General features: G+C 59.1%; 1 protein-coding gene and 1 long non-coding RNA gene across 3 annotated transcripts; both read left to right on the top strand.

Moving 5' to 3' along the window:
* Positions 1-155: 155 nt before the first annotated feature.
* On the top strand, positions 156-5093 carry LOC117648537 (lon protease homolog, mitochondrial-like). Of its 2 annotated transcripts, none has more exons than XM_034391063.1 (16): positions 156-668; positions 823-911; positions 1000-1169; positions 1297-1577; positions 1659-1850; positions 1933-2148; positions 2237-2325; positions 2420-2559; positions 2651-2772; positions 2865-3025; positions 3104-3209; positions 3316-3483; positions 3564-3819; positions 3914-4140; positions 4229-4393; positions 4474-5093. In XM_034391063.1, exons 1-16 carry the CDS (start codon positions 300-302, stop codon positions 4624-4626), a joined length of 2904 nt encoding a protein of 967 aa, XP_034246954.1. In that variant the 5' UTR covers positions 156-299; the 3' UTR covers positions 4627-5093. The 2 variants fall into 2 exon arrangements, with proteins under 2 accessions (XP_034246954.1, XP_034246947.1); XM_034391056.1 differs by having other exon boundaries at positions 157-668; positions 1252-1577.
* Positions 5094-5451: 358 nt separating this feature from the next.
* On the top strand, positions 5452-21848 carry LOC117652694. Its single transcript, XR_004588178.1, has 4 exons — positions 5452-5826; positions 6672-6753; positions 19205-19292; positions 21773-21848. It is a non-coding gene; the product is annotated as an uncharacterized LOC117652694 (long non-coding RNA).
* Positions 21849-21866: the final 18 nt, after the last annotated feature.

Genomic DNA, 21866 nt, shown 5'->3' with positions numbered 1-21866 from the left:
CAGTAACTTAATTAAAAACTCTGTTTTACTCAATGAAGATAGGTAAAATTGGCTAATTTTGACAAAAGAGGTTCAAAGACAAGTCTATTATGTGACCTTTTTAAATGTCGCGCCTTTGAAGAAGGTTCTCGATTTGATCGTGTGGAGCGCCACCAGCGGGTGAAGAAAAAGGGCAGTAAGAACGCGAAACGACATCCCGCATGATGAAACTTTTGTATGGTGCACTTTCTTAAATTTGATGCCTGTGTCCTTTTTGTGACTTGTTTGTCGAAGAAACTACTCGTGGCGAATCCTGAAACATGTGGGCTGCCATCCGTATGCGCAGTGGCGTGTCACGAACGCTGTCCTCCGTGCAACAGCGATATGCGAGTACTTGGCGGACGACCAGTGTCGTCTGTTCGAGACAAACTCCAAGAGGAGTTTTGACACAAAGCCTGCAAGATAGCCGACGACATCTCTTTTCGTCAGCCAGGAGAGCTTTGAGCTCGATCCCTGGAAGCTCTGGAAGTGGCCAGGACGACGGGTCTGCCGCCAGTCCTGAAGAGGACTTCGGACCCATAACCCAGACGCTGCCGGCAACAGTCGTGGTTCCAGAAGTTTGGCCCAATGTACCCCTGGTGGCAATCGGCAGAAACCCGGTTTTTCCAAGATTTATCAAGTTGATTGAGGTGAGAAACCTCTCTTTCTATTAAATAGTTTTATTAATAGTGTCTGTTTTAATTTCTAGTTATTATAAATTTGTCAAATGTTTGTTCATGCATTGAGGGTCAGGTCAATCCCGCTTTTGTACTGAATGTATTATTCATTATTTCTTTGCTGTAGATATCTGATCCTATGCTGATGGATGTTATTCGTAGAAAAGTCAAGCTGAATCAACCATATTGTGGAGTGTTCCTCAAGAAAAATGAAGAGTAAGTTTTCACCTTTACTGCGCTGTCAATAGGTAAACGTTGTCTTAGTGAAAACATTTAAAAATGTCTTTCTTCTTCAACAATTTAGAAATGAGTCCCAAGTTGTTCAAAACTTGGATGATGTTTACCAGATTGGAACATTTGTTCAAATTCATGAGCTTCAGGATGTAGGAGATAGATTACGCCTTGTTGTAATGGCTCACCGAAGAATTAGGATAGTGAAACAAATTGCTGATGTTCCAGAAGAAGCACCCGAAGGTATGGTATTCTTTGTTCTAGCCTCTTCCTTCTTTTACTTTACTTAAGTTATGAGGGGTAATCCTACATTTCTATTCCTCAGAAATGAAACTCCGATTCCCTAATTCAACAATTGATGTTATTGTAGAGGACTCTGACTCTGACCGAAGAGGTCTTCGAAAGCGCCGAAAGAAGAGGCCTACCTTTGCCTCTGAGACTGATGGTGTGAAAATGGTTTCCGAAAAAGCAGATATTCCGGGCACTGAAACTGGGCCGATAGATGGGCTTCAAATTGAAAAAGTTGAAGATCTTAATGGTAATTCAGTGTCAGCTGATGGAGCTCAAGTAGATGATGTAAATGGAGCAGTTCTTATGGTAGAAACTGAAAATGTAGTTCACAATTCTTTCCGGCAAACTGAAGAAATCAAGGTTTGATCATTAGAATTTTTAATTATTTGTTTTTCATTACTGTTTTTACATTAGTTTAAAAGCGTTGTTCGCCCACTACAGGCGTTGACGCAGGAAGTCATTAAGACTATTCGAGACATTATCAACTTGAATCCACTTTATAAAGAATCGTTGCAACAAATGTTGCATCAAGGTCACAGAGTGGTTGACAATCCAGTGTACTTGTCTGATCTTGGTGCCGCGTTAACTGGTGCAGATCCAGCAGAATTGCAAGCAGTCTTGGAGGAAATGGATGTAAGGAACACTCAATGTTAAATGAATTGTGGTCACTGTCCTTTCCAAAATGTGAATTTGACTCAAATTGTATTTGTTTCAGATAAACAAAAGACTCCTCCTTTCTCTTGGCCTTCTGAAAAAAGAGCTGGAGTTAAGCAAACTGCAACAAAAAATTGGCAGGGAAGTAGAGGAAAAAGTTAAGCAACAACATCGCAAATATATTCTCCATGAACAGTTGAAAGTTATAAAAAAAGAATTAGGACTTGAGAAAGAAGACAAAGATGCAATAGGAGAAAAGTTCCGGGAAAGAATTAAAGTATGTGTACTTTGAATTTGTTACTTGTTCTTTAAGTTTGGTTTCCCTTGTTTTGTTGTTACATTACAAAGAATGATTTATATTGCAGGATAAGAATGTCCCGCAGGAAGTCATGGACGTGGTTGAAGAAGAATTAAACAAGCTGAGTTTGCTTGAAAATCACTCATCTGAGTTCAAGTAAGTTCACACATATTCTACTGCCTCTACATACTGTTTTTTATTTCAGTTACATAACTTTTCTTTTCTTTTTTTCCCCCCTTTTTTCTTTTAGTGTTACACGCAATTATTTAGATTGGCTAACTACCTTACCATGGGGAATTTCTAGTGAAGAAAATTTAGAAATTAATCGAGCTTCTGATATTCTTGAAGAAGATCATTATGGAATGGAAGAAATTAAGAAGCGAATTTTAGGTCAGGCAATACTTGTCATGCTTGTTGTAAGCATTAGGAGTAAGTTGCATTGCCTTAACTGACAATACAATCCAATTTTTGCATTTTGCAGAGTTTATTGCTGTCAGCCAGTTGAAAGGAAGCACCCAGGGTAAAATCCTTTGTTTCCATGGCCCTCCTGGTGTAGGAAAAACGAGTATAGCTCGCTCCATTGCTCGTGCCCTTAACCGAGAAGTTAGTTTCCTTCCCTTTTATAGTTAATGTAGAATACCACTTTGTTTTTTATATTTTTGTAAATGGGGTAATTTGCCATTGTCTTCTCTCAGTATTTTAGGTTTAGCGTTGGTGGTATGACAGATGTAGCAGAAATCAAAGGACATCGTAGAACGTATGTTGGAGCCATGCCTGGAAAAGTAATACAATGTTTGAAAAAAACTAAAACTGAGAACCCACTAATACTTATTGATGAAGTTGATAAGATTGGAAAGTAAGTGGCACATTTAATACAAATTGTCTTTATAGATTCATTGACTGTGATTCTTGCTTACAAAACATTCTCTTGTAGGAGTCATTCTGGTGATCCAGCATCTGCTCTTCTTGAAATGCTCGATCCAGAACAAAATAAGAACTTCCTAGACCACTATTTAGATGTTCCTGTTGACCTCTCTAAAGTAAGAACTGTTTTTAAAAACTATGTAGATTTAAATTTGATTGTTAAAAATGTGTATGTCTCTACAAGAAAGAAAAATGGTATTTATATTTACTCTTGTTTTTCAGGTGTTGTTTATTTGCACAGCAAATGTGATTGATAGAATTCCTGATGCATTACGGGATCGAATGGAACTTATTGAAATGTCGGGCTATGTTGGCGAAGAGAAACTGGCGATATCCAAGCAGTATCTTGTTCCCCAAGCCATGAAAGACAGTGGGCTAACAGAAACACATGTAATTTCCCTTCTCATACTTTTGCATCTTATTTTGCCTAGGAATTGCAGTCATAATTAATTTGTTTTATCATATTTCAGGTTTCTATCACTGATGATGCTTTGAACACAATTATTAAGTCATATTGTAGAGAAAGTGGTGTCCGAAATCTCCAGAAGCATATTGAAAAAGTTGTGCGGAAAGTTGCGTTTAAAGTTGTGAAGAAAGAAGGTGACCAATTCAGCATAGAGCCAAGTAATCTACAAGACTTTGTTGGTAAACCTGTGTTCACCCATGATCGAATGTATGAAACTACACCTCCTGGAGTTGTAATGGGACTGGCTTGGACCTCAATGGGTATGTAAAACCTAAGTTAAACAAAATCAACAGCAATTTTAAAGTCAAGGGAAGACCATCATTGTTGATATATGGTATGATTGCAATTTCTCAGGTGGATCTGTTTTGTTTATTGAAACCACTACCAGAAGAAGTACCCCAGTGGAATCTGATGACAAGAAGCCTGCTGCTGCGGGCTCTTTGGAAATCACAGGTCACTTGGGAGATGTCATGAAAGAATCTGCAAGAATTGCCTTGACTGTGGCTAGAAACTATATTTCTGAGAATGATCCAACAAATAAATTCCTGGACACTGCTCATTTACATTTGCATGTGCCACAGGTAACGTAGAATTGTTGTCTTAGTTTTAAATAATGTAAAAACAGGCAATCTTTAATCGACCACAACCTTACTGAAAATGTCTGCACAGGGTGCTACACCCAAAGATGGACCCAGCGCTGGCTGCACTATTGTGACTGCACTTTTATCACTTGCCAAAAAGAAACCAATTCTCCAAGATGTTGCCATGACTGGAGAGGTATCACTGACAGGAAAAATTTTGCCTGTTGGTGGAATCAAAGAAAAAACCATTGCTGTGAGTAAAGATTCCTCATCACATGAGAAAATGGGCTACATTTCACTTATTAAAAGGATATCTCTGATTTTAATTTTCAGGCCAAGAGAGTAGGAGTGAAGACAATAATTTTGCCAGAAGAAAACAAGAAAGATTTTGATGACCTACAAAAGTATATTAGTGATGGACTTGATGTGCACTTTGTTAGTGACTACAGTGAAGTTTATAAAATTGTTTTCCCCAATGAAAACTGATCCCTCATCCATAAGTTTGAAAGTGTTAAAGCCATTAACCCTGTACTGTAGGTATATGTGGCAATGTGTGAATGAAGTATTACCACATTCTCTTGTATGTAACATTTATGACATCAGAAGTGCTTCTTATGAATGAATATTGGTTCAAATGAACATTCCTCATAATTGATTTAAACTGAAAAAGTTCAGTACTGTTTCTGTTCATCACTTTACCCCTTGATTGTGACATGTATAGGAATTAAGTCCACTGTAGAAAGTCAAGAAGACCTTATTTGCTAAGCCACTAGAACTTATTTAGAGAATTATGTTATGAATGTTTTACTGAAACCTTGACTGTGTTCATGTTTTCTCTTGTTTCTGGTAGGATTCTTCCTCCTATGTTAAAATGGTTTGAGGATGTCCGACCAATTTGTTGATTGTTACAACTCTGAGGGCGGAGGTCTCGTGTGGGCTCCATCCTGCCCATATCATTCTGTTAATATTTTTTATCTTTCAATATAATTATTTATTTTTAAATCACTAGTGGTGCTGATTTGTCAGAGCTGCCCTCCCAGTGGTGGACTTCCCTCCGCGTGCCATGGGCGCTCGCGCTCCCTTCCCTGTGCGGGACATGCGGGGCTGTCTGCTGTCGGTGCCTCGCGCCCTCGCGCGCGAAGGACAAGCAGTGCAGGTGCGCGGCGATGACCACCACGTCCAAGTTCTTTACCTGGCCGCCAGGAGGCAGCACCATCGCGCAGCGTCAGCAGCGGCGGCGGTCGGGGCTTTGGGGGCCGTGCCGCCGTGCCCGTGCTGTGCCGCGGGAGAGGGACGGGGGGCGGTAGGTCGGGACTGTCGGGGCCCCGCTCCCCGCTGCTCGCAACCCACAGCTCACCTCGGCTGGCTGGCGCGACTCCACTCCACTCGCCTAACCTCATTTCGGAGAGAGACTCGGTGCGCGGAGGACGTGACGGAGGCCGAGTTGCGCTGCCGTGTTGCTTGGTTACGGGCCACAACAGAAGCGTCGCGTCGTCGCGTCGTCGGGCCTGGTGGACTTGGACGTCACTCAGCGGATAATGGCCGTGGATCGATTGGTCGCGCGCGTCCCGAAGGTCCCGAAGCCCAAGCTGGCCGTCAGCTCCGCGCCGTGCCAGTGTCCAGTGAGGTGTTGAGTGCGTCAACTAGTTCGCGCGTGTCTGTGTGTCTGAGTGCCCCGAAAGCAAGGTTAGCCCACTTGTCCAGCAGTTGGCAGCCCAGTGTCCTCGCGCTCCCGCCCCGATCCAGCTGGAGTTTCCCCGTGGCTGTGCCGCTCGGCGAGGCGCACCCGCTCCAGGCAGGCGAAGCGCGAAGCAGGCGATGCAAGGTGTTGGCATGCCCGGCCGAGCCGAGCCCGCGCTGTCACTGAGCAGCTGACGCAAGGCGTTGGGGCGGAACGCAGCGAAACGCAGCGAAAGCCAGGCGGGCGGACGGCGGCACGGCAGGTTCCCGCATCGCACGTTGACGTTGTTGTCACAGGCCTGGCACCTGCGGGAGCGGGACCCCTGCGGGTACGGCACCACGGCGTGCCAGGCCTGGAGGCAAGTGTCATTGTGCGGGAAGGTCGCAGGCCTTTGTTGGAGCTGGTCCAGTTGGCCGGCCGCGCCGCCCTGCCCTCCTAGGCAGGTGCCAAGACCGCCAAGACGCGCACAAGGACGCCTGGGAACCGATAGCCAGCCAGCGCATCCGTCGTGCTGCAGCCCTCGCCGCCCGGAGTGAAAGCCCCAGCCCGCGTGGATTGCGCGGAGAGCGCTCGCTCTGGAGCTGGAGGCTGCGCGGCGCTCGTACGCGGCGCCGACTATGCAACGCACGCCGCGCTCGCCCGCAGCCGCAGGGCGGGTACGCGTGTGGGCGTGTGCAGTCGGTTCCGAGTAAGATTGCCGTGTCAGTTAAGACCCAGAGCGCCACGCACGCCGCGCCGGGCGAGGAGCGCGTTGAAAGCTGGACTGCCAGCGCCGAGACAATGACACTCCAGCCACAGACCTCCCCGCTGGAAAGTCCAGTCGCCCTAAGCTCACTTTGTGTACCCACAGCCCAGCCCAGCCCGCGACAAAGTTGGATTACGCACGCGGACTCTACACCGCGGCCACGATTCTGCTCCTCACTCGAGTGGAGGTAAGTCTGACCACGGTGTGACGCCGCTTGGACGCCCAGCGGAGCGGACCTTCGCACCGACCGGCACCGACCACGTGGACCGCGATGCCGTGTTGATGAACGAGGTGGCGGCCAGTCACGTCCGGGTCGCCGCCGTCGCCGCCGTGGGGGCCGAAGCGTACTACAGCACCACTGACTCACGCTGTCTCAGCCGTCGCCGCGAGCAATCATGAGGCAACCGTCCACCAGAAAGAAAGGAGCGATAACTGGGCCATCATGGTGCATGCGGGCCGAGGCAGGCACACCTGTTAACACATGCTGACGACACACGTGCCTGCTCCTCCACCGCGGCGGCACGCGGCGGCCGCCCCACCAGAGCGGCGTCGCTGTCGTCGCTGTCGCCGCGGTCAGCAGGACAACAAACGCACCGCGCGTGGCATGGCGGCGTGGCGCCACTGCCGGCCTCTGCCCTGTTTCTGTTCCGAGGGGGCAGTGGAATGGAAGGTCAAATGAGTGAGTGGCGGAGTGTCGAATGTGCGCCGCAATTTGTGATGTCACTTGGGCGCCTCATCGTCGGTGTGCGCGGCGCGGCTGTGTTTTGAGCGCGCAGCGGAGTGCTGACGGGGTGACGTCACCCTTCCGGTGTCCGCGCTGTCGGCCCGCCGCGGCCCACGCTCCAGCGGGGCTCCGGCACTCGCTCCGGCACCGGGCGGGGCGCCGGCCGTCATGGGGCGCAAGCAGATGCGGCAGGTCGGGGCAGTCAGAAGGTTGATCCCGACAGGGCTTCGTCGCTGTCTCTCTCGCACCTGTGCGGGACGACTCGAGACAGCGAAAGCGGCAGTGTTCGGAACCGGCCTGCACAGAGGCGCGAAAGGCCTGCAGCCGGACGACTGCCAAAGGCAGAGGCGAGGGCGTGGTAGGGCGTGGGGCAGGCCAGGGTGGCGGCTGGCTGTCAAGTGACACTCCACGCCCTGCGCCAGTGACCCAAAAGTCGCTTCGGAGGAAAGCGAGGGTCGTCACCGTCGCCGCCGCCACGCGCGGGGAATTTGAATTAGTCCCCGAAAAGCCCCCCGCCGTCGTGGCGTGGCCTCGCACCCGGACCCCGCCAAGGCGCCGCCGTGCGGGTTAGGCAACCGGAACGCAGTGGGGTGTACAGTGTGCTTACTACCACGCCGAGCTTGTCCGGGCTTCACTTTCCATTTCGGGAGCTTCCCGGGCGGGCGAGGCGTTTGCCGCTTCCGGAGAATTGATTAAGAGGAAGCTCGCCGAACTGGCGCGGCGGGCTGGCGGGGAAGTGCGTGCCGCTGGCCGCTGGCCGCTGGCTGGCGTGCGGGCCGAGCAGCCCAGTAGCAGAGGCAGGCTGCAATCTGCACTCACGCGAGAAGAGGAAACGACGAAAGATGATTGGCTGGCGTTCAAGTCTCTCCGAATCGCGCCTGCCTTCCGGGCCTCCGGGCCTCCGCCTTCGGGTTCAAACACCGGGTGGGTGCCGCGGGTCGTTATTTTCATGCGCGTTTCAGCGCGGCCACTGGGTCACGCTCCACGCCGCGCCGTGTGTTTTGCTCACGCCGTCTCTCTCTCTCTCTCTTTCTACCTCTCCCTCGCGCCGTGGAGCGAGCTCTAGCGCGAGCCAGACGGAGACCACTGCTGCTTGGCGGTGTAGCCGCTCGCACTGGAGCGTTCACGTTCACACGCCGTGTGCCTGAGTGCGTGTGCCGGCCGTGCCGGGCCGCGGAGTGCGGTGCCTGGAGGTATAAAAGGGGGCGGGCCGCGGAAGTGGCGGTGCCGTGCTGCTGCTGGACACTCTGGACCTCGTTAGTGACTTTACACTCCACCCTCGGCCGCCAGTCCCCGTGTGCTCCGTGGCAGCTCACCGCGCCGTAGGCCAAGACGTCCAAGACGTAGGCCAAGCCGTAGGCCGATCCGTAGGCCAAGCCGTAGGCCGTAGGAGGCTAGTTCAGACCGGCTATACTTAGCCCGCGCCTCGCGTAGCGTAGCGTCGCGGCCAGGCAGTGAATGGAGGCAAATCAAATCTCGCCGTCCGTCCTCCCTGTCCCTCCAGCGGGCCGCGCCGCCGCGCCGCCGCGCCGCGGGTCTAGACGCCCTTGGCTGCCTTGGCCAGCCCCGCCTCGTGGAGTTGCGGTGTGAACCGGTGCGAACTTGAGATTCGCTGCACCGACCAATCGTCGTAGGCGCTGCTGCTGCTGCCCGGCCGCGCGCCGCCGCCACTTCGTCCACCGCCTGTCGGCAGAGGGCGGAGGGGCACATGTTTTCCCAGCACGCCAATTCTTTTCTTTGTTGTCAAAATGCTGCATCCGCTGCGTGTCCGCGTCCTCCGCTGTCCTCTGTGTGATGTCCGCTGACGGCGGTCGACGCCCCCCTCCCCTCTCCCCGCCTGCTCCTCACTTTCTCTGGCGCCGCATCGCGCTCTCGGCTTGTCGTGCAGTGCCCCAGCCTGGCCGGCACGCCAGCACGCCAGGGCGCGGCCGTAAGCCGCGAGCCGCAGCCTCTGCTCAGACCCCCAGCGGCCAGCGACCCTCAGTCCGATAGCATTTCTTCTACCCAAGCTGAGACAAAGCTGCGCAAGCTTGGCCAAATAAAGCACGCGAAAATTATGCCGGAGTGGGCGCGTGTTATCGCAAGGCTGCTTGCGCGTCGCGTCCGCGTTGGCCAAGCCGCCCGCTTCGCCTCGCTCAAGCTGCAAGCTCTGGATATGGGCCGCGCTGCCGCGCTGGACAAGCAGGCGGCCAGGCCTGGGCCAGACGGGCACGCACCGCCGGCTTCCTGCACACCGCCCCGCACCGCCTCCGGGAGATGAGGTCCTTAATTCCAGCGCAACGATGGGCCAACCGGCCAACCGCGCTCGACTGCAGCGCCATTGCGGACGGTCACTCATGGGGCGTGCCGCCTGGTGCCGCCGGGTGCGAGAGAGACGGAGCGACGCAGCACTGCTGGGCCTGGAGTGGGCGGCGGGCCTGCATCGCCTGCATGCCGATTGGCTGATTCGTCGTCGGGATTAGCGCGAACCGCGGCGTGCGTCGACTAGCGTCGGCTTGTTTGCCGCCGCGGAACCTCGGCGCGCGGTGGGCGGAGTGTGTTATGCCCTAGTCGGCCCTGCTCCGTACTACGCTCGGCCCTTAATGTAGTCTCCTCCAATTCGTGCCGTTTACCTCGCAAGCCTGTGCCAGAGGCCGGTGCGGGGGCGGACGGGCACACCGCGGGCACGGCGTGGACGCCGTCAAGGCCGTCGACGCCACTGCGACGCATGCGGCACGCCGGGGCACGCCCCCCGCGGCGCGCGCTCTGGGATGGCGTTGTTTTCCACGCGGCCCGCTGCGTCGTTATCCTGGGGGTGTTTCCATCGCGCTCCCCGGGGACGCCGCGAGGGCATGACGTCGACGCCTCACACCCGGCCGAGCCTCGCTGTGGCCTCCCGACAGGACGGCAGGTGACCAGAGGCGCCGACGCCCGTGAGAAGGCCCTCGGCCGGGCCCTTGGAAGGGCCTTGCAAGGGCCGCCGCGCCGCCGGATGTGTGTTGAATCGGACGTCCTTCTCACTTAAGCCCTTAGCCCAGTGGTTCTCAACCTTAGGGTCGCGACCCCAAGCGGGGTCGCGAAATTTTTTTAAGGGGTCGCGGCAATGCTGGGGTCGTGTTTTAGGCTGATTTTAAGCAGCCACTGCGTCTGATCCGAGGCGGGCATTTTGCTCCCTCAACGGGCAGTTGGTCTTTGGACCTTCCTTTAGCATGCCTTTGTTACGGAGTGCAATTATCAGTCTTAGTTTGGGAGCAGTATTGTCTCAAAGTTGGCCAAAACGCTCAGAAATGTCTATGAAAAATCGTGTTTTGGGCCGATTTTAAGCAGCCACTGCGTCTGATCCGAGGCGGGCATTTTGCTCCCTCAACGGGCAGTTGGTCTTTGGACCTTCCTTTAGCATGCCTTTGTTACGGAGTGCAATTATCAGTCTTAGTTTGGGAGCAGTACTGTCTCAAAGTTGGCCGAAACGCTCAGAAATGTCTATGAAAAATCGTGTTTTGGGCCGATTTTAAGCAGCCACTGCGTCTGATCCGAGGCGGGCATTTTGCTCCCTCAACGGGCAGTTGGTCTTTGGACCTTCCTTTAGCATGCCTTTGTTACGGAGTGCGATTATCAGTCTTAGTTTGGGAGCAGTATTGTCTCAAAGTTGACCAAAATAGTCACAACGGTTTTTCAAAGACACTTGCGACCGTTTTGATCGACTTTGAGACAATACTGCTCCCAAACTAAGACTGATAATCGCACTCCGTAACAAAGGCATGCTAAAGGAAGGTCCAAAGACCAATTGTCCATTGAGGGAGCAAAATGCCCGCCTTGGATCAGACGCTGTGGCTGCTTAAAATCGGCCCAAAACACGATTTTTCATGGACATTTCTGAGCGTTTCGGCCAACTTTGAGACAATACTGCTCCCAAACTAAGACTGATAATTGCACTCCGTAACAAAGGCATGCTAAAGGAAGGTCCAAAGACCAACTGCCCGTTGAGGGAGCAAAATGCCCGCCTCGGATCAGACGCAGTGGCTGCTTAAAATCGGCCCAAAACACGATTTTTCAAAGACACTGCTGACCGTTTCGGCCAACTTTGAGACAATACTGCTCCCAAACTAAGACTGATAATTGCACTCCGTAACAAAGGCATGCTATAGGAAGGTCCAAAGACCAGTTGCCCGTTGAGGGAGCAAAATGCCCGCCTCGGATCAGACGCCGTGGCATGTTAAAGGAGGGGTCCCGTGGGGTCGCGAAATTTTTCCTGGGGGTCGCGGAAATTTTTGGCTTTAAATTTGGGGTCGCGAGCCGAGAAAGGTTGAGAACCGCTGCCTTAGCCCTTCCTTCGCGCGGGGATAGTGTGTTGTCCTGCTGCGCACGCTGCGGTCGGCGGCCAGCCTCGCCTCGCCCATCTGTGGAGTACCCCTTGATGGGGGAAATCGCGCGGCAAGCGGCTAGCGACTAGCGACCGGCCGCGGGGCTTCCCACTGGATTCCCTCACTTTCCGGGAGGCATCCTGGCGGCGGCGCGGCGGCGGTTGGCCTGTCTCCGATCCGATCCTTCCCAAGGGCGAGGCAGGGCGCGGCACGGCACGGCGCCGTCCAAACGGCCACCGAGGCCCTGCAGTGCCCTGCAGGAAAGGGCCGACGGGCCAGGGGCGGCCAGGGGCGCGTCGGGTTACCTGCGCTGCCCAAACCACCGTGCGACCGTGTGCGACCGTCCCAAGTCCCAGGGCCCCTACCTGGTCCAGGTTGTCCGGGTGCGACACAGGCCACAGCGGGCCACAGGCTTACTCTGACTCAGCAGCAAAGAAATTCTGAGGAAGACATACCAAAATCCGAATTTTCTTGGACGCAGTGACCGTCAAAAGTCAGCTCATAGCACTATTTCTACACATTTGTCCCCGTTTTTAACCAACCTTGCAGATCTGCTCCAAACCCGGTATACCCTCCGAGCACAAGACAAGCGAGCGATGCCCCTCTCGCCTTGGTGCCTGGCTGGGCGCGGCGAACTGTTGGAGAGCGCGATTTGCTTTGGAGCCCTCGTCGCCGTGCTTTGGTTCCGGCCGTCCGGCTTGCGCGTCGTCTTTCTCTCTTCGTTATCATGCCGCGCTCCGCTGCCACGGATTCGTCATGCTCGCCGGTCGATGTCGGCGCTAATTCCATTTTCCCATTTTCCCCGTGGGGCTTCTGAGTGGCCCCTCGCGGACACTTGAGCCGGCGCGAGCGGCCCGGCGGGCAGACAGGCAGACAGGCAGGCAGGCAGGCAGGCAGGCAGGCAGGCGCGGGGGATGGGATGATCCTCGTCCGTCCGTCGGGCGAAAGCGGCAAAGAATCGTTTAAACTAACTTTTCCCCGAAGCGTCGTTGCGTGCGCGGCACGCGTGCGTGCGCGGCGCCGCCGTGTGTGTATCCAGTCCACCGGGTACGCGTACAGTACAGCCGCCGTGCCGCCGTGGGTGCGACTGAGACAGAAAGCGCGACGCTGTGCCGCGCGGCGCTGCGCGGTGCCGAGGCGTCGCGGCGACAAGCCGACGACGCTTTCTCGAGCAGCACCGCGTCGCCCAGCGGGGCCTCCAGCAGCGCCACCTCGCCTTGGCGTGACGTCACCAACTGGAGCTAAAGCTGGAGCGGCACTCTCGGCGCTCTGCATTCGACATTTAATCCCGGCCACGTCTGAGCGCGCTCCGCCCTGTGAGGGCACGGCAGGGCACGGCGGCGCGACCCGCCCACCCGCCACCATCCTCGGCCACTTAATTGCGCGTGGGCGGGGCGGGGCGGGGCGCCGTGCTTGCCTCCTTGGCGTCGTCGACGTCGTCACTGTGTCGCATTGGCCGCCGGGCTGGCGCGCTGCTTCCGTGGGCCGGTGCCGCTGCTGGGGCGTGGACGACGGCTTGCCTGTGGCTTGCCTGTGGCGCGGCTTGCGTTTGGCTCTTGGTTTCTCTTTCCGGTGCGGTGCCTCGCTGCAGCATGCGAGCCTTGGCGGTGTGGTGGTCCACGCCATACGCGGACTGCGCCGCCGCGCTGGCGCACTGCGCGTGGGCAGTCCGCGCGGCGGGGAGGGGGTACGCGTTAATGGCCAAGGTGTCGTCGGCCAGATGACGATGACGGCGTGTCGATGCGCGGCCATCGCGGCCCATTTGGCAACCACGCGGGTACGGCCGTACACTGCCCGCGCGGCCCGGAGGCCGGAGCCGGATGGCCCGGCGCTCCAGCACGCCGTTCCAGCCGTTCCAGCCGTTCCAGGCGGCTGGTCGCGGTGCGGCGCCCGTCGGCCGGACCCATTTTCTCATTTTCTCCAGCAGCTCTTCTTTGGCTAACATCGGCGCCATCATCGGAGGATGGGTTTTTGATCCGCGGGGCTTTTCCCCCGTGCTTTGTCTGCTTCGCCGCGTCGGCCGCCACTTCTCTCAGTCGCGCCTATTGCACAGCACGCGCTCCGACTCCAGCCCGCGCTCCAAGACTCCAGCAGGACTCCAGCAGGGACTCAGGCGGGCACGCCGACCTTGAATGGCTCGTGCCGTGCCGTGCCGCGGCCTGCGCCTTGTCGCGAGTCGGCTCGACCCCCGTGACCCCGTGCCTGCCCGCGCCTGCCTGCTGGCTCCAGTCGAGAGAAACAAACAACAATTGTTTTCCGAACAGACCGGCCTGGGCCTAGACGCCTGACCGGTATTTTACTCCGTGAAACCGGCCCGCCAGGAGAGCGCCTGCGAACCTCGAGGTAGGCATCCTGGTGGCAGGCGCGTCGGGCGGGTTGGCCTACGCCGCCGGGCTGACGCTGCCGGCTGCCGCGGCTGCCGCCCGGGCAACGGTGCTGCCATCGAGATGACGCAGGGAGGCGGCGTAGCGGAGCGCCGCCGGGCCGGGCGTCGCCGGCCGTCCATCTATCTGTGACTCGGCATTGTTGGTCTTGTTGGCGCGCCGCCCGGCGCCGCCGCACGCCCTTTGCGCCGCCCTGGCGTGGCTCGGCCTGCAGGGCCTGCAGGGGCGGCAGTACAATCCCGTTCCACGGCTCGACGGCCTCGACGGCGTGCAGCCCGAGAAGGGAGCCCTGCTGTACCGTAAGGGGCTTAGCGGGATTGGGTCCCGGCACGGGTCCCGGCACGGGTCCCTGGGCGGCCTGGCGCCCCCGCACCGGGCCCCCTCCTCGGGGACCCCCTCCTTCGGGCCGCGCAAGATCAGCACGGCGCCGCGCCGCGCCGACCGCAGGCCGCGGGCAAGGTGGCGGGGGCGGCGAATTTACGGCTTGAAATGTGTGTCACTAGTCGCAGTGGAGCGAGTCCGAGTCGTTTTGCAGTTTAATTCCATCCAGTGTCGCTCCAGGCTTCTGCAGGCTTCCGTCCCGCGCTCTCCCCACCGCGTGGAGGAGCCGAGTGCCTGTGGCGTGCCTGGCCGCGAGAGAGCGGCGGCGCCGGCGTGACCTATCACGACGCCCTGCCCAGACACCTCGGCGTCCCGGCGCTGGCTGCCGCCATGCTGCCGCCGCGGACGAGTGCAGGCAGGGCTTGTCGTCCCGGAGCAACGCGCGACGCGCTTGCGACATGGCCTGCGACGCGTCGCGGCGAGGGCTGTGCTGGCGGCGCTAGCTACGCTGCTGCCCTGCCGGCCTGCCTCGGCCTGCCTGCCTGTCGCCACCGCCTGTTGGCGCCGCTGCACGTCCATTGCCGCGTCATGCCTCGGTCATGCCGCTGGAGTCCGAGTCCGGGACGACGCCCGCCCCTCCGCCTCTCCAGCTCCAGTGGCGTCCGGCGTGGGACTCGCGGGGCGGGGCGGGGAGGCGTGATTCACACGTCGTGTCCCTCTGAGGAGGTCACGGCGCGGCTGGGACTTCCCTGCCTATATAGGGAGGCTTCCTGCTCCAGGTTATATTGTTTGCTTGACGTATCGCTGTGCCGCCGTTTCGGCCGTTTCGGCGCGAGGCGAGGCGAGGCGTGTTGTGTCTGGTTTGAGTGTTTGTGTGTTTGTTGTCTTGTTTTCGCTGCTGCTGTGTTTCGTCGAGCGACGGTACGGATGTCCGATTCGCCGTGTTATCATATCCTATCCGCCAACACAACACGCCCTTCTGTTGCACAACTCGCGTCCTGGATGGCAATAGCCTGCAATGGCCGGTGGAGGTGTGCGAATCGGTTTCGGACCATAACAGAAAAAGTGCCAATGTCGTCTGTTTTGGACATGAACGTGTCATTTGCTTCAAAGGATTGTTTTGATATTAGATTTTATTTGAGTTCGGAAAACTGACCGGCATGTGGCGCCGAGCTCGGCCAGCTCGGCGTCCTCAGGAAACTATTATGTGCTTTTGCCGGACGCCATTGCGCATTGCGCCGCCCTCCGCCCCCGTTGAGGCAGTTACGCCCTGGCCCCAGTCCCGGTGCCGGCAGTGGCGTGGCAGAGCCGTGGCAGTGGCGTGGCGATGCGGCTCAGAGATCGCGCCGTTTCCAATGCGCTGGCCGCCGCCTTGCCACCATGCTTGCCACCACGCCGCCGCAGATGTGTGTGCAAGATACCGCCGCAGGTATTATTGCCACCGAGTGCGTGTTTGTTTCCCCTTCCTTTCTTCTTGTTCTTTCTCTCTCATCTTTTATGGATTGCTTTTCGAGTTACGCCACGCCGGACGCGTCTGCTCCGCGGGCCGGGCGGCTCGGGGGATGCCTCGGGGGATGCCTCGGAGGATGCAGCCTCGCGAAACACTCAGCAACGCCAAAAGAAGCGCGCGGAAGGTGGAATGAAATTGGAGCAGGCGAGAATGATGGCCCGGGCCTCGTGCGCGTGCCGGGCCGGACTGCAGAGCGACTCCGAACCTCCGAGCAGCGCTTCGTCGCTCTGTCTCTCTCGCACTCATGGGGCGTCCCGTGCGGGTGCGAGGGACAGGGCGCGGTTCGGCATAAGCCTGCAGGCGCACATCGCGCGGCTCGGCGGCCAGGCAGGCCGGCCCGGCGGGGCCAGCACTGCACGACAGGGAAATGGGTTCTGCTGTGTTGACGGCGCTGCGCTTCGCGACTAAAATTTGCAGACATCATCGCGCGCCAAGTCAGGGTTGTAAGTAGCGCTGCTGCCGGCCCCCGGCCCCGGGCCCCGGGCCCTGCCGCGGCAGTGGCGTGCTGAACGCTCGGCTATTTCCAGCGGCAGCGCGTTTGCTCAGAGGAGCCTTCCTCCTCGCTGACGGCCTGACGCCTGACGGGCCAGGCGGAACACGGGGTGTCAGCCTGCTAAGCGGTTCCGAACAGAGACGCTTTCGTTTCTCCGTCTCCCTCGCGCTCTTGGGGCGCGCCGTGTGCGTGCGACAGAGAAGACGCGGCCCTTCGGAGCCGCTCGGCTGTCGGGTCACGCGAGCTGCGCGAGCTGCGCAGGCCAAACAGCCGCGGGACGTCGGGACGGCGCCCTGCTGCAACGCGCAGCGAACGCCCAGCACCCCGACAGCCGAGGCCGAGGCCGAGGACGCCGTCAGTCCCAACGGGCTGTTTGCAGGCCGTCAGCGACGCCACGGCCTCGCCACCATTCACCACCGTGCCCCCAACAGTCGGCGGCGCGACGCGGCTTCCAGTGCCGGGGACGGTTTCCTCGCCCCCTGACCTCGGACGTCTCGGACGTCGTACTCCGTGATGGTGATGACCGGCGCCCGCCCGGACCCATCCCACATCGACGGAGTGGGCTTTCGGCTTTCCTGAGCCGGGCGGGGATTGGCTGGCTGGGATGGAGCGGGAAAGTTGGCCGCGGATACTTGGCGTGTCACGGACCGCTGGGGAGGCTATCACGTGATGCCCTGCCGGTCTAACCACCCCGCCGGCATCTTCACCCTCTACTGAGCCAACCGCCGGAGAAATCCGAATCCAGTCGTTGTTTTTTCGGCAGCAGGGAGAAACTCCGCGTCGAATTACCACACTGTTATCCTTATTACGCCGAGGCGGTGGCACGGTGCGGGCACTGCAGCACGCGTGGGCCGAGTTGCCCAACCCGGTCATCTTCCTGGCAGTTTTTTGGGCAGCGCCGCGGCGGCCCGTCCGTCCCTGCGGCCCAGCAGCAGCACGGCACCGCCCTTTACGTAAGGGTTTGATGGTTATCCGGCGCCAAAGAGTTCCGCCGACGCGAGCACGGCGCCAGGCTGCGCCAGGCCGACCGGCGCCCACTCTGCGCAGCCCAGACATCCTCGCTCGCGGTTCGCGGGCCTTACGCCTCGCGCGGCCCTTTGCCATATACCGATGCTACCATTTTGGCACCGGAGGTCCGAAGGCCAGCCGATGCGCCCGGCCCGCCGGCGCGGCCAAGTGGTCTATTTTCGCCGGCCGTCTCCGTTGACCAAACTATGAATCGGCCTCCAGCGAGTCCAGGGGGCCGAGGGGGCGTTGACCTGCCGCGGGCGTGGTGGGGCGTGGCGTCGCAGCGCCGTGCGGGGCTGGACGGGCTGGGCGGCACGCTGGGCGGCAAGCTGGACGGCCTCCAGCGCGCTCCAAGACTCAGCCGCACTCCAGCAGCGCGCCGCGGACTTCCCGGACACCGCGGCTTACCGCGGCAGGCTTGCAGCCTTTCGTCACCGTCTCGCTCGCACTCATGCCGCGTGCCGCGGGGGCGCGAGAGAGACGGAGCGTTGTTCGGTAGCAGCCTGCTGGACCGACCTGGCCGCATTATGCGCGCAGGCGGCGTAACACCGACGACGGTCGACGGCGACCCCGCGGCCGCGAACACGCGCGTTGTGTGGGCGGCGAGGTGCGAGGAGTGCGCCGAGGTAATCCAAGGCTGGGCCGCGCTGGCCCCTCGGGCCCAGAGCCTAGAGGCGGCCCGGGCCACATTACCGGCACATTACCGAGCCGTGCCGCGCGCCGCCCGCCGCGCCGAGACTCAAGGGCAATAGCACCTCTTCTTATGGCCTGCGGGATGATTCCGAATAGCGATCTGTCTCTCTCGCACTCTCGGGGCATTGCGTTGGGGCGAGAGAGAAAGAGCTCTGGGAGCTGCTCGTCGTCGGGGCGAGCAGCTGCCAAACGCCGCGCCGTTTGGATTTACATCCCGAGAGAAGCACCGCCGAATGTGTGGTTGCGAACACCGCGCAAGCGGTCGTTACTTTACTTTTAGTGCCAAAAGTAAAACTCCGGCAGCAGAACCGAAGCGAGCAACCACTTGTGTACCCTTTTGTTCTGCCCCACGCGCTTGCGTGTGACGGATCCCCGCGGCCGCTGGCGGACTGGCGCCACTGGCCACGCCACTGGCCACGCCGTCGGGCACCACTTAGACACGCGCCAAAAGTGCGGCGCGGGCACCCTGTACCCTGCTCGCCGGAGGACGCCGCCGCGCGCCGCTGGAGACGCTCCGGGTCCAGGTCCTCTTGTCCTCTTCGGCCCGGGGCTGCAGACCAAGCATGACACACAAGGTCTCGCTCAGGAAGCGCGTGGCCCGGCCGGGCCCGGTACGGCCGGGCATGGCCATAGGACGCTTTTGGTGTCTTTGGTGGTTCGTCACCTTGTTGTTTTTGTTGTTGTTTGACGAGGGTGCAGTGCATCCGGTGGTCGCGGCGCCCCGCTGCTGCTTCGAGTAGCTGCCCCACTTCCCGCTTCCTCGGCCTCTGATTGGTCGATCTGTCACTAGAATGGGGTACGTCGCCGCGGTCGTCGTCGTTGTGGTCGGGCTTTTGACCCAGATGTCGATGTCGCCGATGCGAACCCGCAGCGACCCGTCCCCCGTCCCGCCGCCAATTTTGCAAGTCAGGTGGAAATATGGGCGCTCGTAACGTTCTCCGGACTGCAGTTCCAGTTCGGTTCGTGCTGCCAAGCCTGGCAGCCTGGCCAAGCCCTGCAGGCTGATTCCCGCGCGCACGAGTCCGAGGGAGACAGAGCGACGGCTCAGCCTGCCGCGGGGGAGAATGATTGTGAAACGGGCGAGCTGATCACGGCGGGGTTGTTGCATTTGGAGCAGCGATACGATCCGTGCTCACTGTTTAACTTTTTTCGCTCGCTGTTGCAGGTGCACTATGAGGTGGCCCGCCCCCGCCACTGCCGCCGCTCCACAGCCAGACGCGCCGCCATGATCGGAGTGCCCCCCGGCCTCTTGGGTAAGTCGCAAAAAAACAAAACCACAGTTAGTTTTAAGAGAGGGGAAGAACCGATCGCCCTGGGCTGGACGCCGCCAACCGCCGACCGGACCGTTGGCGTTGGCCGCAACAAAGGGTCGCCTCGCCGCCTCGCCGCCCCGCCAGGACCGCAAAGCAGAGTCGCCCAGTCGGCGCTTCTCCGCGAACGGCCCGTAATTGTATCTGAAATTTTATATTTGGTTTTACGAGCGTGTTCCACCGCGATGGCGCGAGCGTCCCGCAGCAGCAGGCTCATTTCGAGCTGTGCTTTGTCTCTGTCTCCCTCACGCCGCTACGGGACACTCCACGGTGCGAGAGAGGCAGAGCGACGCGGCCATCAGAGATTAGGCCGCGCAAAAAGTGTTCCTGCCTGTCCCGTGTGCTCCGCGGCGCTCGGCGCTCGGCGGGCGGCAAATGGGATTCGCCGTTATAGCCGGGATGTAGAGCATGAGGGTCGTGACGAGGATCTCGAAGCGTGACAGGAAACACGAGTACCTTGGCGGCGCCCTGGCGGCGCCCTGCCGGAGGACAAGGCGGCCGCCCTGCAGCCGCGACCCGGCCCACCGCCACCGCCTCGCCGCGCAGAGCGGGTCCGCGTTTTTTCCTAGCCCGACAGCCCGACACTGCAACATTCCAAAGCGAAAGGTGGCCGGAGTGACTGCTTGGCGCCGATACGGATGCCGCTACCCCGCGGCGCGGAGACTTTGTGCGGGCCGCGCGGGGTATCGCCGACGCCCTTCACGCGGCTGCGCCGTCGCTGGGCGCGATAGTGCAGGCCCCGGCCGTTGGCCTGCCTAACGGGGGTGTCGTTGTCCTCGGCGAGCGCGGCGTGCGCGGCGTGACGCAGAGCCGCGGCGCGTGTCTTGGCGTGACTGGAGCCTGAGGCTGCGGCCCGGAAGCTGGCAAGCAGGCAAGCTATGGCCGTCAGTCGCTGAGCCTAATCCACGTCCTTCCGGCACCGCCTTGCCGCCTGGCTTCTTGTCGGCGCGGTGCAGCCATTAGGTGCAGCCCGGGGCGCCGCCGCGCCACGCCCGTCGAGTGCAGCGTCGCGGAGGACCGCCAGCGCCCCGGGAAGGAAGGGAAACTTAGAGCACGTTACTGACGAGCCACGCCGCGCCACGCCTCGCCACGCCTCACCGGCGCACCGCGTTAATTTCAAACGAACGCGAGAGAAAATGAAAACGGCTTCGCGGCGGCGCCGGGATTCGAACCCCTTCCCAATTAGGGGCGACGCTGGCAGCCCAGCCGATGCGAGTGAAACCTGCTCGGCAGTCCGACAGTGAAAATGAGGAATGGGGGCGGCGAGCGGTGGCGAGACGAGCAAACGTTGAAATTCAACTTGTACACTCTATGGAAGCTGGTCCCGCAACGGTCCGCGGGGTCCGCGGCCAGTGGCGGCCCGCCCGCGGCCTGCCCGCCACGCGATCGGATCTCCGAAGCGGCCGGCAACTGCAGCCAGCAGCGAGTAGCGCAGCAACGCAGCGGACTAATGGACAGGACTTTCATCCACGACCATCCGCTCGCCTGCGCTGCCTGCGCGTCCGTCTGTCTGTCCGTCCGTTTGTCTGGGTTGCTTTCAGCTCGGCGATGCCGGCAAAATATGTGCACGTGCGCTCGGCATCGGCACGCGCCACACGAGCGTGTCGTGCCGGCCCGCCCCGCCCCGCTCCGCCCCGCTCCGCCCCGCCAGGTTTCCATTCCTGCAAAAGGACTCACTTCACTTGACAGTAATTGAACCATTACTACGGCCGTGAGTCACTCGCCAGCTGGGCCAGCTGCAGCTGCCCAGGCAGATGCGAGAAAGTGCCGCCGAGTCCGCCGCGCAGGTGGTGGCCGTCGACATCTGCGCCGCCTCCACCGCCGCCACCGAAGTCGGACGCTTCGACACGTTTTCGCGGTGCGCGGTGGCGGCGGCGGCGGGGAGTGTTGAAATTTCCTGACGCACTGATGCATATGCATGCCGACTAGGCACGAGCATCCTGCGCGTCTTTTGTGTGCGCGGGTACAGTATGTGTTAGTGTGAGTGTGTTCGCACCTCGTGGACTCTACGATGTGCGTGCGTGTGTGTGTGTGTGTGTGTGCGAGCGTTATCGCCGTGCCCCCATCTGCAGCTGCGCACGCTACGGCAGCTGGATGAGGCCCTCCCCGGACCTGCCGGGCCTGCTAGGGCCTGCCCGTCGAATCCCGGAGCCTGGCTGCCTGGCTCATGTCAGTGCGGATCCTCCTACTTTCGTCATGCGCATGAACGCTTCGAACGGCGACGCGGGCCCGTCCCGCCCCGCCCCGCCCCGCCCCAGCGAGGCCCACTAGGCGTTCAAGTGGGCGTCGGTGGCGCTCCCGATCGTGCGGCAGCAGTGCGCATTAGCGCAGCACGTGGCTGGGAGGGGAATTCCCAGCATGTATTTTCCTTGCCTCGCCGTGCCTTGTCGTCTGACGGTGGGATGTGCTTCGCTCTGCTGCAGGTCTACTACTGACGGCGGCATGCCTCCTGGGCCCCGCGCGTGCCGCCACGCCGCCCCCGGAGCAGGGCCCCGCCGCGCCATGGGAGGCGGCCGC

The sequence above is a fragment of the Thrips palmi genome, unplaced genomic scaffold (genome assembly GCF_012932325.1).
Source record: "Thrips palmi isolate BJ-2018 unplaced genomic scaffold, TpBJ-2018v1 HiC_scaffold_10, whole genome shotgun sequence".
Taxonomy (NCBI): domain Eukaryota; kingdom Metazoa; phylum Arthropoda; class Insecta; order Thysanoptera; family Thripidae; genus Thrips; species Thrips palmi.
Note: the sequence above shows the minus strand (reverse complement) of the source record. Positions and strands in the feature narration are given on the sequence as shown.

Coding starts and splice junctions, on each gene's coding strand:
- LOC117648537 (XM_034391056.1), top strand. CDS start 300: ATGTGGGCTGCCATCCGTATGCGCAGTGGCGTGTCACGAACGCTGTCC. Junction 2,149..2,236: donor AGTTCCGGGAAAGAATTAAA/GTATGTGTACTT, acceptor TTTATATTGCAG/GATAAGAATGTCCCGCAGGA. Junction 3,820..3,913: donor ACTGGCTTGGACCTCAATGG/GTATGTAAAACC, acceptor GCAATTTCTCAG/GTGGATCTGTTTTGTTTATT.